This window comes from Tribolium madens, unplaced genomic scaffold, assembly GCF_015345945.1.
Source record: "Tribolium madens isolate multiple individuals breed KSU strain unplaced genomic scaffold, Tmad_KSU_1.1 Scaffold_19;HRSCAF=116;Tcas5.2_LG9, whole genome shotgun sequence".
NCBI classification, from domain to species: domain Eukaryota; kingdom Metazoa; phylum Arthropoda; class Insecta; order Coleoptera; family Tenebrionidae; genus Tribolium; species Tribolium madens.
The window spans coordinates 13,649,850-13,666,710 of record NW_025400983.1 but is presented as its reverse complement, the minus strand read 5'-3'; the positions used below and the strand labels follow the sequence as shown (position 1 = coordinate 13,666,710).

At 32.3% G+C, this 16,861-nt stretch overlaps 1 protein-coding gene across 9 annotated transcripts in view; it reads left to right on the top strand.

Moving 5' to 3' along the window:
• LOC123015995 overlaps positions 1 to 16,861 on the top strand; it is an 87,112-nt gene that overhangs the window by 54,371 nt on the left and 15,880 nt on the right. For all 9 annotated transcript variants that reach the window (XM_044416144.1, XM_044416142.1, XM_044416143.1 and 6 more), the window contains exons 6-12: positions 4,843 to 5,007; positions 5,413 to 5,493; positions 6,041 to 6,238; positions 6,293 to 6,574; positions 11,750 to 11,889; positions 12,137 to 12,181; positions 12,867 to 12,985. In XM_044416144.1, coding sequence (XP_044272079.1) covers positions 4,843 to 5,007; positions 5,413 to 5,493; positions 6,041 to 6,238; positions 6,293 to 6,574; positions 11,750 to 11,889; positions 12,137 to 12,181; positions 12,867 to 12,985 — 1,030 coding nt within the window. The remainder of the gene's footprint in view (positions 1 to 4,842; positions 5,008 to 5,412; positions 5,494 to 6,040; positions 6,239 to 6,292; positions 6,575 to 11,749; positions 11,890 to 12,136; positions 12,182 to 12,866; positions 12,986 to 16,861) is intronic.

Below are 16,861 nucleotides of genomic sequence, written 5' to 3'. Positions count from 1 at the left end.
AATCACGATGAAATTTTTTTTATTAACCCGAGAGATCAGGTTATGTGACCGAGAGGCGCAGCCTCGAGGTTAAATGGAGCCCGAAGGAGCAATGAAACTCTAATCGAGAATTGTATGCCATTTTGAGCACAATAACAGAAAGGTAATTTCTAAATTAAAAGTAAAATACAGAGTGTGTCAGAACTTGCGCCCCAAAGAAAAATTTCAAGTAAGATAAGGTACCAGGAACATGGAAAAATGTTTAATTCTATCTGTCCAAAAATTGTGACTTTTGTTTTTTTTATATCTAGTTAATGATACTGATGATCTTGTATATGTTTTTTTTTTATAATTATTTAGTAAATGTACAAAAATTTTGCCAATAAAAGCCACAAATATAATCGTAACCAGGAATATTTGAGATTGACGTATGCAAAGCTTTATTGAGGATTTAGCAGCTTTGCGGTCGGCGGTAATAATTTTTCACTGTTGATGGTACTCCCTGAAGATTTACAAAGAGCCGTGTTCAGAAATTTTCGTGGTAGGCTTTTAATTTATTACAAACAAAAATTTGGCAATTTATATATTAATTGAATATAAAATGATAATGCAGGTTTGTAAAGAAACAATCTCAAAATATAGGTAAATATTAAAATTAATTTTTTTTTTGATGAAACGTGCCTGTCCTAAGAAATGCAAATTTGTTTCTGGCTTCTCTACCGCAAGCCCCATGAACCACCGTGGGGGGTAATCGTCTTATTTTACAGGGCTTTTATTTCAAAAGGAGCCAGTGTCAATAACTTTTGACATTGAGTAAATGTATTTTCAAGCAAAAACAGGTCGAGAGAGAAGTTCAAAATCAAGAAAGTTACATTTTAAGTTTCATCCCATAGTCGCTAGCCACCCCTACTTTAAAATTTTAAATGACACCCCCTACTTTTTAAAACGTTTTCGGAAAGAGAAAAAATCAGCGTACCTAAATGTCGATTTGGGTTGCGATGGCAGAGTTCAAAACCAACATAAAATCCGTTTTAGGTTTCATCCCCTAGTAGTTACTTTTTTTAAAAAAGCACCCCCAACTTTTTGAAACATTATTGGAAAGGGGGGATAAAGCTTATCGATAAATCAACAAAATATTTTTTTATTTACGGTTTTCTGACGTTTGCGAATAAAATAACACAGAAATAGAGGACAAAAAGTTGGAATAAATGCTAAGATTCTTTTGTTCTTTTTTCTCATTTTACTATTGCAAACCGAAAAGCATTTAAGGTACAAGAAATGTTTTTATACTCCATTTTGAATTTTTAAAGACTTCGTAAACAAGCCAGAAGCCAGTTAATTTAGTCGTCACATTATTATTTTTCTTTACACTTTATGTCATTCCTTCAGCAAGTTGTTTTAAAATTCATATTCTTTTTTAGATTATCTCATTTTTTATAATTTAAAGGTTGTTTAGCAAATTAAAAATTAATTCTTTGTTAAAAGCATCGCCGTCTCCATAGAAATAATCCTTTTCTCGCCTGGGCATTTTTTGAGTTCAAGTGATTCCCGTTGGCGCTTTAATCTGGGGAAAATTTTTGACAAATCCAGTTATTTAGCTTAAAGGGTTCAATCTCATAATATCAATTCTCCCTGGCGTATCTGGTTTTGTTGTATCCTTCCTTCCAAGCATTTATTAATTGCGTTATTTTTCGTTAATAATTAAAAATTATTTAGTTTTTCCTTAGTAACCCCCGTAACTAAGAAAAAATCGGAATCACTGCTCCAATGCATTTTTTACGAAATGCCCAGGCGGGATATTGATACATTTCATTAAGGAGGCGATGGTTAAAAGTTAATGCGTAATCAACCCAAAAATCTATGCATCTGGTTGGTTCAATTTGGTGATCAGTGATCTGACGTTTGATTGCAATTAACTTAATAAGTTAATGACGATTCTATAAACAGACCAGTAGTCTACATTTTGAAAAATGTGTGTCATTGTTCGTAATATTATGTAAAGAGATATTTGGTATTGTGAAAGAGCGATTTAAACACATATCACACATTATCAAATATTCATCACTTCTTACATTCAATTCTTGTTGGTTATAATTTAATTGAAACCGTAAAAAACAATGTGAATTCCATATTATAGCAGTCTACCAATAAAGACAGTCATCAAACAATGTAACGAGAATTAATTTGTTTAAATTTTACACAATTACTTTTATTTTTTTTATGCGTACAAATAAAAAAATAACTATGCTACAGTCTATTTTTTAAATTTGCTGGTGGGGGTAATGTGAATCAAGAACAATGACCTCCGTCTGTTTTTGACATTTGACAGCTTCTTACAGTTTAGTACTAAAGTCAAAAATTAAAGCTTTTCCTGGCATTAACAAATTTATAGGGCTTAAATTACGATTGTTATCTATATACCGGGTGAATATAAAGTATGGAACCAAGCGGTTTTATTTTTAATCATTTGCCTAATTTATATAAATTAAAGTAATATAAAAAATGTGAAAGTATTTTCAGAACGAAATTTTGTTTTGTTTTTGAGATATGCGATTTTTTTTTGTCAAAATTGCAATTTATGTGAAAATTTTTTTTCGAAAAAATTAAATATAAAGCAGATAGTTGTAATCCTTAGAGTATAGCTTTCATGAGAAAAATGATTTAATAGTGGGTTGCCATTTAAAAAAATATTTTTTTTTGTAGAACTCAAAAACAAAAGAAAATTTCGAAAAATTTTATTCTTGTTAAATCATCACATTTTTATAGTACTTTATCACTCATCAATTAGTTTTTTCAAAAAATAAATAGCTAAGCAAAAAACGTTTGGTTCCACACTTTTTATTCACCTGGTATATAAAGAGGCTTGTCCTGATTGACCTATCAATCCACAGCCTAAACCGCTGGAGACAGAAATTTCAAATTTTCACAGTAGATACCTTTTATAACGTAGGCATCCAATAAGAAAGGATTTTTGGAAAATCAACCCCTAAAGGGGTTAAATGGGGTGGTGAATTCGAAGTTTTAAAGCTATAGCCATGAAAATTGGTACTTAGGCTTTCGGTTAAAAATAAAAAAATACGTATTTTACCATTTTTGGAAATTTCATCCCCAAGGGGGTTGAACAAGTGTAAAAAGTCGTAAAATATTTGTATTTTTTTTTAAAGTTAAATTCATGAAAATTGGTATTTGGGCTCTCAGTTAAAAACAAAAAAACACGTGTTTTAGGATTTTGGAAAATTTCATCCCCAAAGGGGTCAAACAAGGGATGAAAATTTGTATAAATATTTATAACTTCGTCATTTTTGAAGTTATATTTATGAAAATTGGGATTTGGGCTTTCGGTTAAAAATGAAGAAACACGTGTTTTAGGATTTTTGAAAATTCCACCCTCTAGGGGGTTGAACAGGGATGACAATTTGTATTAAAATATGTCATTTATAAAGTTAAATCCTTAAAAATTTGTATTTAGGCTTTCGATTAAAAATCAAGTAATACGTGTTTCAGGATTTTTAGAAATTTCACCCTCAAGGGGGTTGATCAAGGGTAAAACTTCGTAAAATATTCGTGTTTTTTTTAAGTTAAATCTATGAAAATTGGTATTTGGGTGTTCAGTTAAAAACAAAATAGCACATGTTTCAAGATTTTGGAGAATTCTATCCCTAAGGAGTCAAACAAGGGATGAAAATTTGTATAAATATGTGTTACAGTTAAACATGGAATGAAAATTTGTATCAAAATTTGTCATTGTTAAGTAATGTCCATGAAATAAGACTTAAAATTTTACGGTTTTTAAATAAGTTATAAAAGACGGACTTTTTATTTTTACTACGAAGTTCATAATAAATTATGTGTTGCTATATTTTGTTAGTAAGTTTCTTAGCCCTTCTGCGTTTTGAAATAGTTGTGGATGTCAAACTACTACGCGAGCGAAGCCGCGGGCAACAGCTAGTGATCATATAAAGGGTCTAAATATTAGCCTCAAAACAATCTTCCCCATTAAAAATGAAATTACAAATAACCTATGTGACGATAAGACATACTTTTGACGTACGTCACTAGCTCTGCGTTACTCTAATCGCATTTGTTAAAGTGAGATAAATAGCGCGACCAACCCTACATAATAAATACGTAGCGAGAAAGCAACAAGGCTGTTTACAAATGTTGAAAAGAGATAGCTATCTGGTACGCATTTGGAATTATTAATTGATCCACACACATAAATAAAAAAACGGACTTTACTAATCATCATCCAAACCACACTCACAAAGTGCTCAAAACACAAACATATTATCTTCGTTAACAATTATAATTTTTCACATAGCATTTGTATTATGAACAATATTACGTTAACAAAATTTGTTAGCTAAATGCAGTGAGTATTTTTTAAATTTTGTACAATTTAGGACAAATTTGCATGTGGGTTAAGCTAATGGGATAGATATTAAAAATATAGTCATAACAGGTAAGATTAAAAATTTAAAAAAATACTCCTAATTTTCTGTTTATTGGTAATTCTTATGAAAACTGTTGAATTACTTTTAACAGTCACAATATTATTAGTACAATAGTACACATGTTATTAATGAGTAGATTATGCATAATAACGCGAAGATAAGTTTCTTTTTTGAGTTTATTAGAACCGAAAGCTTGTTATAAACAATAATTTCAGTTCAGTTCAGTACTAAACTTTGTATTTAATTTGATTTGACTAAATGTATTTTTAAAATAAAAATTCTATTGTAATTTTGTGATTGTGATGATTTAATAAAAGCGGTATAATTCTGTAACAAAATAAATTATGCTTTTACCACGTTTGACTTTTCTTTTTTCTTGAAAGTAAAAAAAAAAAATTTTTTGTTTCAGTGTCGGCAAGAATATAAGAACGCCTACTTAGCGTACCTTTCGAATCCCACAACGGAGAGCCTGAGCTCCTATTTCAACAGTCACAACACTTACGTCCAACAACTCCACGCGACAAACGGGATGTTGGAAGAGTACGGAAAGGATACTTTACCATCACTTTTGCAGGTGAAATTACAGCACCGGAAACGAGACCGGCATCTCGTTCCGGACGCCAATCAAATGTCAACCCAAACCAATTGAAGGACATTACCAATTCATCAGCCGCCATTACCAACCCTCTCTACCAACAAAGCTTGGATTATTCTAATTTGACAAGCTCCGTGCCGGATATTGCAACTCGACTCATAAAATCCACTTTTATCTACCTAATTAGAAAAAAATAATGCGATTATTTTCCTATGACGACGTTCTTTCATCCGTGTTTAAAATTTGTCTTTGAGTACAAAGTGGATGTAATACTCAACGAAATCTATTTTAAATTAGGCAAACAAACGCGAAGCGGTTTCAACAAAATTTATTAGATTGGTGGCACGTACAGCGCGTATTGGTACAAATAAACGATTTTTTCAGGAATTAGAAGATATCTACAGTGATTTGTGTGCGGCGGTTTCAGAAGCTGTCGCTCAAGGGGCAGAAGTGGTCTCTTCGAGGGTAAGCAAATTGTTGACCTTTTAAACGTGGCAAACCCGACAAACATCCCACAGCAATTATAAATTTCGTAAACTTCAGTAATTTATGTTCCATATTCCAGTTCATTCGTTTTTGATAAGTCGCGACGTGATTTGTTGGAAAAGGTCATGTTAATTTATTTTCTCATCAGTTGTGTGTAAACAACCGATCAAAGTAGCGAAAATGTCACAGATTAAAATCTTCTCGAATCAAATCTCGTTCGTCGTTGAATGTTTGAATAGTCCATTGACGTGATGTAATTAATGGTGTGGTGTATTCTATGACGAACTTACAGTCAACCAATCAGAACCCGAATGGCCATCACTGGTGACAATAAAGTCTCATTCTTCATACCCTTTTCTTGTTTGACTTGTACTAATTGCAAAGAAAAATTGAAAATTGATTGGATTGACTGCGAACGTCAACGCTTTATGCACAAAATCCACTTAATCCGGAAAAATTAACATGTTGAGTGACAGTCGTTTCCAATTATTTTTCCGATTTTTGCAAATCCATTATTTTCCGCTAGGCGAAAGAACAATGCAAGAGATACGACGGTTTAGTTTCACAATGCAAATCCATCTCGGCGTCATCGGATTTAGCCCACTTAGCGCGATCTCTACCCACCCCCACGGGCCGGGCCCCCATTCTGAAGAGACCATTCGTTCCGCCTCAACCGCCCCCACCTCCGGATCCTGTAGATGGTGAGCCGCAAGACATGCAAAACGTAAGTTATTTAATGAAAGCGAGACGAGCGCACCTAACCCGAATTAATCTCCAGCTCCAGGATAACATCCCCCCACCGCTCAAGGACGAACTAGTAATAGACAGGCTGTCGGCCCTCCAAGTGAAGCCTTCCCACGATGTTTTGAAAAAGGAAGCGGCTGATTTAGAGGCGCAAATCAGACAAATCCAAGACGCTCTAGAAACTCTGTTGAGGATTCAGCAACGATCGGTTGAAGCGGCACTTTACAATAAAGCCAACGAACTCCAAGAGGATATTTCAATGAAACGATTCGATCTAAGGGTGGCCCAGATCCATCTTAGCGCGATCAACGCTCAGGTAATTGAAAAACGGACATTTGAAAAAGAGAGTTAAAACAACGAATTGATGTTTTTTCTATAATACTCGTATTAAGTTGAGACACAAACTTTTAGCATTTTAGCATTTTTTGTACTTTATCTTTTTGAAAATAATATTTCATAATAATTTTATCAGTTGCACATTTAAAACGAATAGAATGTTTTTATTTGCACGCATTATTAAAAAAAAATCTGTTTATGAGGTTGCACAAAAGATTGTTATATCGGGTGTGTCAAAAAGGTATAAGAATTTCATCACTAAATAGAAATAAAAAAAACTGAATTTTTAGTTATTACATATTCTTAAATGTGTAACCCCCTTGAAGACCATGAAAAGACCCGGCAATAAATATTAAACCCTTGAAAGGACAGCAAAAAATATTTCATTCTACAGTTTATAAAATTACACATTTATACAATTTTGCCGCTCATCTACACTCACCGGCAAAATTGTCGTATCAATTTTGAATTGAAATTTTTTACTGAAATAACGCTTAAAAAAATAAATGCATCAAAAATTTATTAATTAGCTAATTAACGTTAAGCTAAACTAAAATTACGACTTAAACTTCAACAATTAAACTACAATTTAATGAATATCAAAAGAAACAAAAAAGCGAATTCCGTGCGGATCAGTTTTTTAGCTTAGATAAGCTTTTGTTACATTCGGAGGCAACCATTAATACCTAGTATTACCTCCTCGAGCCTGGAAAGAAGCTCAGTTTTTAATTGTTGTCTCTTGAAAATTTGCGGTGATTTTGATTTATTCAGTAAACAATGAATCTACACCAATTGTTTTTGAAAAATCCATAGTCGACTGATTTACTTGATAATGCTACTATCCTATATCATTAATTTTAGTACTATTTCAGAACCATTTAGCCATTTTAAATCTTAAAATTTCAGTTATGCGATAATTATGCCGGTCAGTGTATAAGAAAACTAATAAAATTAATTATTTTCTAATGAATTAAAAAATCAGGCTTCATGCATCCAGCATATGGCAGCATTTAAACTACCTTGACACGTTACCGGAGAAACAAATAGTACTACTAATATGTGAATTTGTCAACATCTGACAATTTCTTACAAATTAAAAAAAAACTAATACCTATAAAAAAAAAATCAGTTTGTGTACTAGTAAATATTGCAACGTTTGCTTAGCACTAGGAACAACGCAACAGATTAATTATTATTTATGAAGGTTTTAATTTTTTACAAAGTTCTTAAATCACCATAGTAACACCTATCTAAGGTAGAAATGTATTCTTGACCTGTGTTGTGGTTTTTCTTTATTATGTATTATTATCTCCCATGTCACGCCTGTCCGACCTTTTTGACATAGCCGATACAAAGTTTCACACTCCAAACAATTTTTAGGTTTAAGGGGAAAATGTACAGGGTGTTTACGGTCTTGGAGTTGTAAATTGACCTAGTACTCCTAGAAGAGTACAGAAATACTCTAACCGAGAAAAAACTCACACAATTGTTATTATTAAGAATGTTATTTAACTCCAAAATATTGGTACACGGTTTGAGGGTCACTGGAATTATTTCCTTGTTCAGATAAAATTGTATTGTTGTAACAAATAAAAAAATCGTATCCATGACAATGAAAGAGAAAAGTCACTTCATAGTTTTGACACTGTCATCATTTGATTTGCTTTTGTTGTAGTTTTGATCATAATTCGAAGATCTTCAGTTTAGTCTCTTCCAGCGAAATGGTTTCCAATAGGTTTGATTTGTTTTTCTTACTTTTTTTCCACATTTATGTACATGGATCGCAAATATTAAAATAATAAATTTTGTCGTGATTGACCGTGAAACACAAGGTAATGATACTGATGGCCATTGCTGCAGATGAAGCAGCAATTCTTAAACAAATAATATAATAGTATATTATGTAACTAGTGTTACAAACTAGTTTTATTAGGCACGAGCGAAGCGCAGCGGAGCGAGTGTTTAGTAAAACGAATGTCTAGAGAAGTTTATACACGTGTTACATACTATACTTTTTCTATGATCACCACAAAAAAAAATACTTAAATAAAAAAATATATATTTGTACTTAATTTTAATTTAATTTGGTATTATAGTTTATCTTTGTAAATAGGTATTCCTTATCAGGGGCAGACGATAAGAATTCTTTAATTTGCTGTTTTCGACTTTTTAGATTTATAACCATCAGATTTACCCTTCAGTTACGCACACAATTTGGGATATTTTCTCATGTCAACATTGTTTTTTAGGTTAAGCGTCATCCGCAACATTGAGTAGACTGCCCACAAAAAATGCGGTTTCATCTTTTTCGAAAGATCTTGAAAATATGCAAGCAGCACATTCTCAGATAAAGAATTTATTTAATTTCTTGACGCCAATCTTGGAAAAGTTTATATATACGTTCGTACTGACTTCCAATTCCAATTAAAACATCATCTTCACTTTCATTTTCATTCATTTTTCACAAGCCGCAGCCCCGTCTAAATGACAGCTAAATGACAACTAACAGAAAGCACCTCGATGAAGTTAGCAGTAAGTAATATTTTTCTTGAGGGCAAAATTCAAATTACAGTCGACCAAAAACTTGCTACTCGCGTCACAACGCGTTTCCCCCAATATTTTCGTTTCGTGCAGCCAGATTCACACTCGAAAAATTATTAGAATTACAGAAAGGTAACTTCAGCCCGTGACTAATATGACAATTGCGAGTAGAAAAAATAAATTATTTCCTTTCTCAACGTAAATTTTTGTTTTATACAGGATGCGCCAGAACTCGCGCCCCAGAGAAAAATGCCATAAAAGGTTAGATAACAGGAACATGGAAAAAATGTTAAAAAAAAATTATCTATAATAATTTCGAAGTAATGAGGGTTTAAAGTTTGCACTTTGACTCTGTTTATTTCTGTTGGAAAATTAATTTTCCAAGTTTTTTAGCTATAGGCTATTAAAAGAGGAAACAAGGAAGCTATATCCTAAATTATAACTGTGTTCAATGTTGTTTGTGGCTTTTATTGGCAAAATTTTTGTCCTTTTACTAAATAATTGTAAAAAAACATATACAAGGTCATCAATATCCTCAAATAGAAATAAAAAGATGTCAAATGTCAAAAAATAAATGTCAAAATTTTTTGACAGATAGAATTTTTTAAACATTTTTTTCAGGTTCCTGGTATCTTACCTTACTTGAAAATTTTCTTTGGGGCGCGAGTTCTAGCGCACCCCGTATAGCGTATTACTTTTGATCTACCGTGGATATCATCTCATTTAAATTTCAACCTCAACACCGTAATCACCCTGTGTACAAGATGAACCAAAAGTAGCATTTAAAGCGGATTTTTCATTAACAAATAAGTCAGGTCAGATAAATCAAACAGCAGAAATTAAAAAAATTGTCTAATACCTACATATTATAATTTCTTGTATTAATTTATAAAAATGTTTAAAATATAGACAATTATTCACTTAACAAAATTCACCTTGAACACAAAACAGGGTGAAATAGCACTATTAGAGCATGAGCTTCCAAACTTTTTTCTTCACTATTTCAATTTTGTTTTCATGTTTCATATTAAAAAAAAATCCCAATCAAACACATACAATTTTCGATTTAATTGTAAACTTAACTCAGGTTGAAGCACTTTTTTGTTTAAAAATAACTTTTTAATAATAATAATAATTTAAAAAAAAAACGAAATTCTAATTGACCGATAAAAATCCCAATCAAACACATACAATTTTCGATTTAATTGTAAACTTAACTCAGGTTGAAGCACTTTTTTGTTTAAAAATAACTTTTTAATAATAATAATAATTTAAAAAAAAAACGAAATTCTAATTGACCGATAAAAATTGTTGTTATGGAGGTTTTTGTTTCAGAAATTAAGCAAACTCAAATTTTGATTCCAAAAGTAGATTGAAATTAATTCATTTGATCATGCGATAGAATTTTGATGCCTACAAAAACTAGTTCAGAAATTTGCAGAATGAGCCCTCGAAGTCATGGTTCAGAAACAAGGCCGAGTTATTTCCATTAAAGTTCTAACCGTCTACAAATCCAACACCTTCATAAGAAAATAAATTAAAATGAGTCCCTCCGTTGACAGTCGACAGACCTTAAAATATGTACATAATTACAACGTTCTCTTAACGCGATTACGGTTGAGGAAAACTTGTAGGTTTTCGAGATTTTCACCTCAAGAATTTATTGATCGTAATAATTCAACTTAATTACATTCAAATGACAAATAATAATTCACATTTATTTTCCATACTACCAAAAATTTGTTATCGTTCTACACATATTGTAAAACAACAAGCAACATTGAATTGCAAATGAGTTTGGATGGAAAAAATAATCCTCCCGACCAATTTTAATCAAGAGGTGAAAATGGAATACCGAAAAATCAACAAAACGATCGAAAAAATCATAAACCATTTTACCGTCGATCGGCCAGGCTCGTTCTCCACCGGAGCTTTTGCACGAATTGATGGAACTCCCAGATGCGCGGGAAAAGCTCTGCGCATCAAGGATTATCAATACACCTCGGGTACAGCTAAGGTTAACCGGTGACAATACGCTTTTACAAAATTTCTTAAATTGTTAACCGAAGATTTGATAATTAAGGCTGTGAATCAAAAGTCTGCCGTAAAAATCGATCGTTTTGGTGTTACCGCTGTCGAAACCCCCGTAGTTGTCGAAGACGCGCGTTTCAAAGCGCGGGATCGTCTCGACTCAAATTACATTTTTGTTTTTCGGATAATTTCTAAAGTAAACGAACCATGGGCTGGGTTACCCTAAAAGCCCATTTGGTAAGTCAGCTTTTCCACTGCAATTATAAATGTCATTATCGATTGTTGCTCTTTTGTGTATGCAATCCAGGCCAAAACACAATAATTTAACGATGCATAACCGGCATTAGATGAAATGTTGAAAATGAAACCCAGTTTAATTGATTGAGATTTCAATGCTTCAATGATGAAAACTCACTTATTAATTAAGAGCATTTAATTAAGACCGGTGATTATTATTTGTCTGATAAATTCGCATGAATAAGTTCAATTAGACCCAACATGACAAAAATATTGAATATTTCAACGTGAATTCAATTTGGTCTCAAACTGCCACATGTTAAATTTTAATTAATTTAATTTACAGAAAGAGCTTTTTACGAGTAAACTCGAAGGAGATACGGGTCGTGAAAGAAAAATGTCTTCAGCGTCGACTGCAAGCATGAAAAATAAATGGTTAAAAGCTTTTAAGAGTTTAAAAACTCCACCACCAGAAACCACGGAGAAGTAAGTCTAATATTGATTTATTTTATTGGAAATGGCCATTTTAATTATTAATCTAAATAATTACAGTAGTTTTGTGTCAGTTTTTATAGGACATTGTTGATTCAATAACAACTTTTCTAATCTTTTATTTGGAAGTAGATTCATCAGTCCGACTCGTTAACTGGTTTAGAACTTTCCCGATAAATCTATTTCCAAGAGTTAAAGTAGATTTGTTTTAATCGTTATTGATGTTTGTTTTTAAATACAGAAAAAACCAAATGTACCATGCAGTTTCTACAATAATTGCAATGAGGTAAATGTGTCATGCAATGTTAGATCACTTTTTGTTGTCACTTCTTTCATACTGCATTTTCATGTGTATATACCCATACCATTATGCATCATTATGTTACTTTATCAGCTCAGAAAGCTTCGGCCTAACTTCCATCTCAATCCATTCAGAAACCAATTTCCCTCAAAATCAATTTTAGTAGAGTTTACTGAACGACCTCAAAAGTATTCTCTATCAACTGACCCAATCTCAGTTACCAAACAATTCCAGCGAATTTAAAGAGATCAAAACGAAAGGATTTGACGAGAAACGAGCGCCATTAAAGCCAAGCTTTGTTTATTTTCAAACCGGATTTAGTCGAGTGCCATCTCATTCAACATTATCCTCACAATTGTTCTATTTCACATTTCTCCCATTTCCACATACATTTACGCAAATTTCACATCATCATCAGCTTGCATTTTCCATCATTACGTTTGCACATATATTAGCTGAACACCCTGTACTACTACTACAGTACGTATAGCTTTTTCTTTATGTCTAGTATAGTTTCGTGTATTGTGTGTATAGCCTGAGGCCGTCCTCATAATCTAAACTTTCGAACTTAGTTATGAGGTTGGCTTAACTAAAATTCCTTTGACGTAATAACGTTTTAAAGCGAATTTCAATCAAACAAATTCATATCTGACGAGAGTTTCTTATCTAGGAAAAATGGTTCGGCCGCGACAAGAGAGCTTCTAAAAGGCGATCCAGACGCTCATAATTTCCAAGAGTATACTTACAAGAAAATTACACCCTGCGATGTATGCTCGCAAGTATTGAGAGGTGAGTCAAAATAAATTGCTAAAATCACAGCTATTGACGGCTGATCTTTTATTAAATTAAGGACAGAATTGCGACGTCTTTCACCAAGAGTATACAGTACCCCAATTCATACCATGTTGACTTAATGTGATAATCTGTCTCTATTAAACGAACACTGGCGCACAATCTAGCAACTTGAGAGACTATTCCCGCTGATCATTTAACATACTGTAATTAATAAGGATAACAGAAATTCTCTAGAGTCTCTGGAGATTCTAAATTAACAAAACTGTTCTACTTGTTTAGAGATATTTTTTAATAAACACGGTGGCTGCAGAAAAATCTTCGTGGCTATATAGTGCTTAATGATGCTAATTTGTTTTAATTTTTAATTATTGGAATTACTTCTAACGGCAAAAGCAGGAAAAAAAGTAAATAAGAAAGAAAAAAAGATGGATTTTGCTATAAGACGCAGAAGCCTGTATCACAAAACTAAAACACTTAACTTAACCCTAACTAATTAACTTAGAAAACAACAATTTATTACAACAACCAAACCAAGCACACGCAAAAGTACAACAAAAAATATTTTATTATTGCTTTATTACGGTGCACACTAGTTCGCTCCTCCGGTCAAAAAATCCTGATAATCGTAACTAGTTCGCTCCGATGACCGTATAGCTCCCGTGAGTTATTTTGTAAAAGCTGAAAATTTGTCAGCGCATACTACCAACACAGCAGTGACCACCCGTGATCAAGAATAATGGGTCGGCCAAATTTACTGATAACAAATTTAAAAAAATGTACTTCGAAGTACCACTCAAACACTACGCACACACATGCAATCAGATGCACTAAAAAAAACGGTTAAAAATTAAACATAAACATTTTTTGCTAGTCAAAACATTTCCCGGGTCACAATCTGCGTACATCGGTTACCTCTCGCCTACCGAACATCTGGGACAGCTGGCCGATAATTATGTGATGATGCCACCGGGTTTTATTATTTTTATTGATAAAGAAGTAAAGAACGAATACATTGCATTATAAAAATTATTAACAGACTAGACACTAGAGTTTAATATTCAGTTATTTGTTTTGGACGTAAAATTTGTTAGGTGCACTGAATTTTAAAAATATTTAAAAAAACACCATAATTGTTTGACATATTTCCTAAAAAAAAGGAAAAATTGCACAAAATCTCACGCCTCAATAGTTTTTTTCTTTTAGAAAGATAAACTTTCAGTTTAGCTCTTGAACCAACTGAAAAAAAAGTTAATATTTCAGAAAAAAAATAATTTCTTGAGGGCAAAACTTTTAGTTTAAAAATCTATTACCTTGGATAAAATTTGTTATATTGACAGTAATTTACTTGTTTAAAAGTCACAAATAGATTTAGAAGGTAAACARTATTTTGTCTAAAATTAAAATGTAAAAACTCAAAAACAAAATCAACAAAAAGGAACATAAGCGATCGGCCGGCACGAGTTCGGCCGTCCTACGCGTGTATTATCAACGAAAGAACTTGWGACTCGACGCGGCAGTTTAGCCTGTGGTTTAGCGATCCGAAAGCAGGGACCGATAGCAAAGAAGTAAAAAATACCAACTTAAATTTATCAAATAAAAAAGCGGAATTTTTTTATATTTTCTTCGGAATAATATAAGAAATCACCTCATCCATTGCCAGACACTTAATATCGTGGCCACACCTTGTCAGACACCCTTAAGGGTGTTATGCAGTGAAGTAAAATTTCAGTTTTCAGAAATATGCAACCCAAATTGCAGGGCGTTTAGGCTTGCACTGGCAGCTGTCAATCACCGGATTAAAAGAGCGCCTGTGGCGACGGTCGCTAAGACCACACCAGACCGAACCTTTTAAAATAATCTTAGTAACATTTTCGGAATGTGCTCTTTCACTTATTTTCATATTTGATAATAATACTAATAATAATAACAAAATGCCAAGTTGCATTGTTAAATACTTAATGAGGATAAATAATCTTTTATAAACGAACACAAATAAAAAAGAAATTATAAGGACCATAAATGGCTTTATATTCACACAAAATATTTTATTAGACTTAGCAAACACTATACACTATAAAATAAAATTACACATTTACACATACAGGGTATCAATTTTAAAACTTGCAATCGGCCATATTTCTAGAACTGAAAGTTATCGAGAAACCGTTTCGGTGAAACCTTTGAAGCCTTGAAGCCACAGTCACCTCAAGTTGAATGAATATTTTAAATGGCACTACCCTACTTCTGATATATCAGTAATAAAGTAATTAATTAAAAACATTCAAAATATTTCGTCTCCTTAGTGCAGCAACTTGAAATTTATAGTTTTGAGTAACTGCAGTTTAAAAATTTTAAAAACAAAAAACTACATCTTCAAAGTAATCAAAAATTATTATTGTTAGTCATACAAGTGTGTAATACACTAACCTGTTTTTTTTAATGTGACACAAATTTAGGTTTTAGGTTTTTGAAGTACTGCAACAAATACTTTAGAAATGCCTAAAATTTAAGTTATCTAGTTGTTGCACTAAGTATACGATTTTTAGATCACATATTTTTATGTGTAAGAGGTCAGACTTATTTTTTCTATATTTGACCGCACTTACTACAGCCATTCGAAATTTTAATACATGCCCTAATTTTTGGTCTGAGTTTAGCGCATTTGGTCAATTCTTTTAATTTATTACAATAATTTCGCAAGATATGGTTTCTACACTCGATTTTTTCAATATAATAATCCGGGCCATATGGTTTAATATTTTTTATTTTATTATAAACTCTACTATCACCATCTCCTATAATTCGTTTATACCGGTTGTCCCAGGCAGGTTTKGATATAGGAAATTAACATRGGAAATTAGTTTTTATTTTTTTCCGGTTCAGGAGTAACAGAAATTAATATCTGATTAATTTAGCTTGTAGTGCTCGAAAAGGGCTATCTTATCGACATTTTTGTCAATTCTCGACTTAACTCTATTTAGGCGAAAGTGGCTCTGGAAAAATCGAAATTTGAATTTGCCGGGTTAGAAACGAACAATCAAGTCAAATTATGACAAGTTTTCCTTTGACAATAATGACTTGATAGTTCGTTTCTTAGTAACATTAGCCCGGCAAATTCAAATTTCGATTTTTCGAGGATCGTTTTCGCCCAAATGCAGTTAATTGCAGAATCGACAAAAATATCAATAAGATTAGTAATTTCTGCCAAAAAGAGAAAGTTTTAGGTCTTTAAAATTTCAGGATTAACTAAATCAAATTTCTAACGAATTCTTGTATTATGATAGTTTTCTTAGAAGAACCGAAAATTATGTTAGAAATTAGTCTTTAACTAATAAGCAGTGCTAAATCTCAAAAAATGCAAATTTAGAGCGAGATATTTTTATATTGTACAAGAGTTTTCTTAGAAGAACTCAATGATTTGCTACATAAAAAAAGCACTTTAGAGAAAAAAACATATTTTTTTAAATATCCAACGTATACCTGATTTTTTTAAACTAAAATTATGTTAGAAATTAATTTTTAATTAATAAGCAGTGCTAATTTAGAGCGAAATTTATTTATCTTTTACAAGAGTCGTTTCCCCTATCCGGGGACACACTGTGTATCTGCTTCGAATGCTGTTGTCATTCATTTTGCGTTCTTAAACGTCGAATAATTCGCGAATTAAACACAATGTTACTAGACTTAAAAAAAATGTAGCTAAAACCAGATATCATCAGTTTGAAATTCAACAAAAAGGAAAGCTTCTTGCAGGTACCGCTTGTGTAAAATCATTATTAGGGGTTAAGCTCTCGATGGGGGGTAATAACAGCTGTAAATCATGGAAGAAGCTTGAGATTTTCCGTCCAAGAGTAATGGGGGTTGCATCCA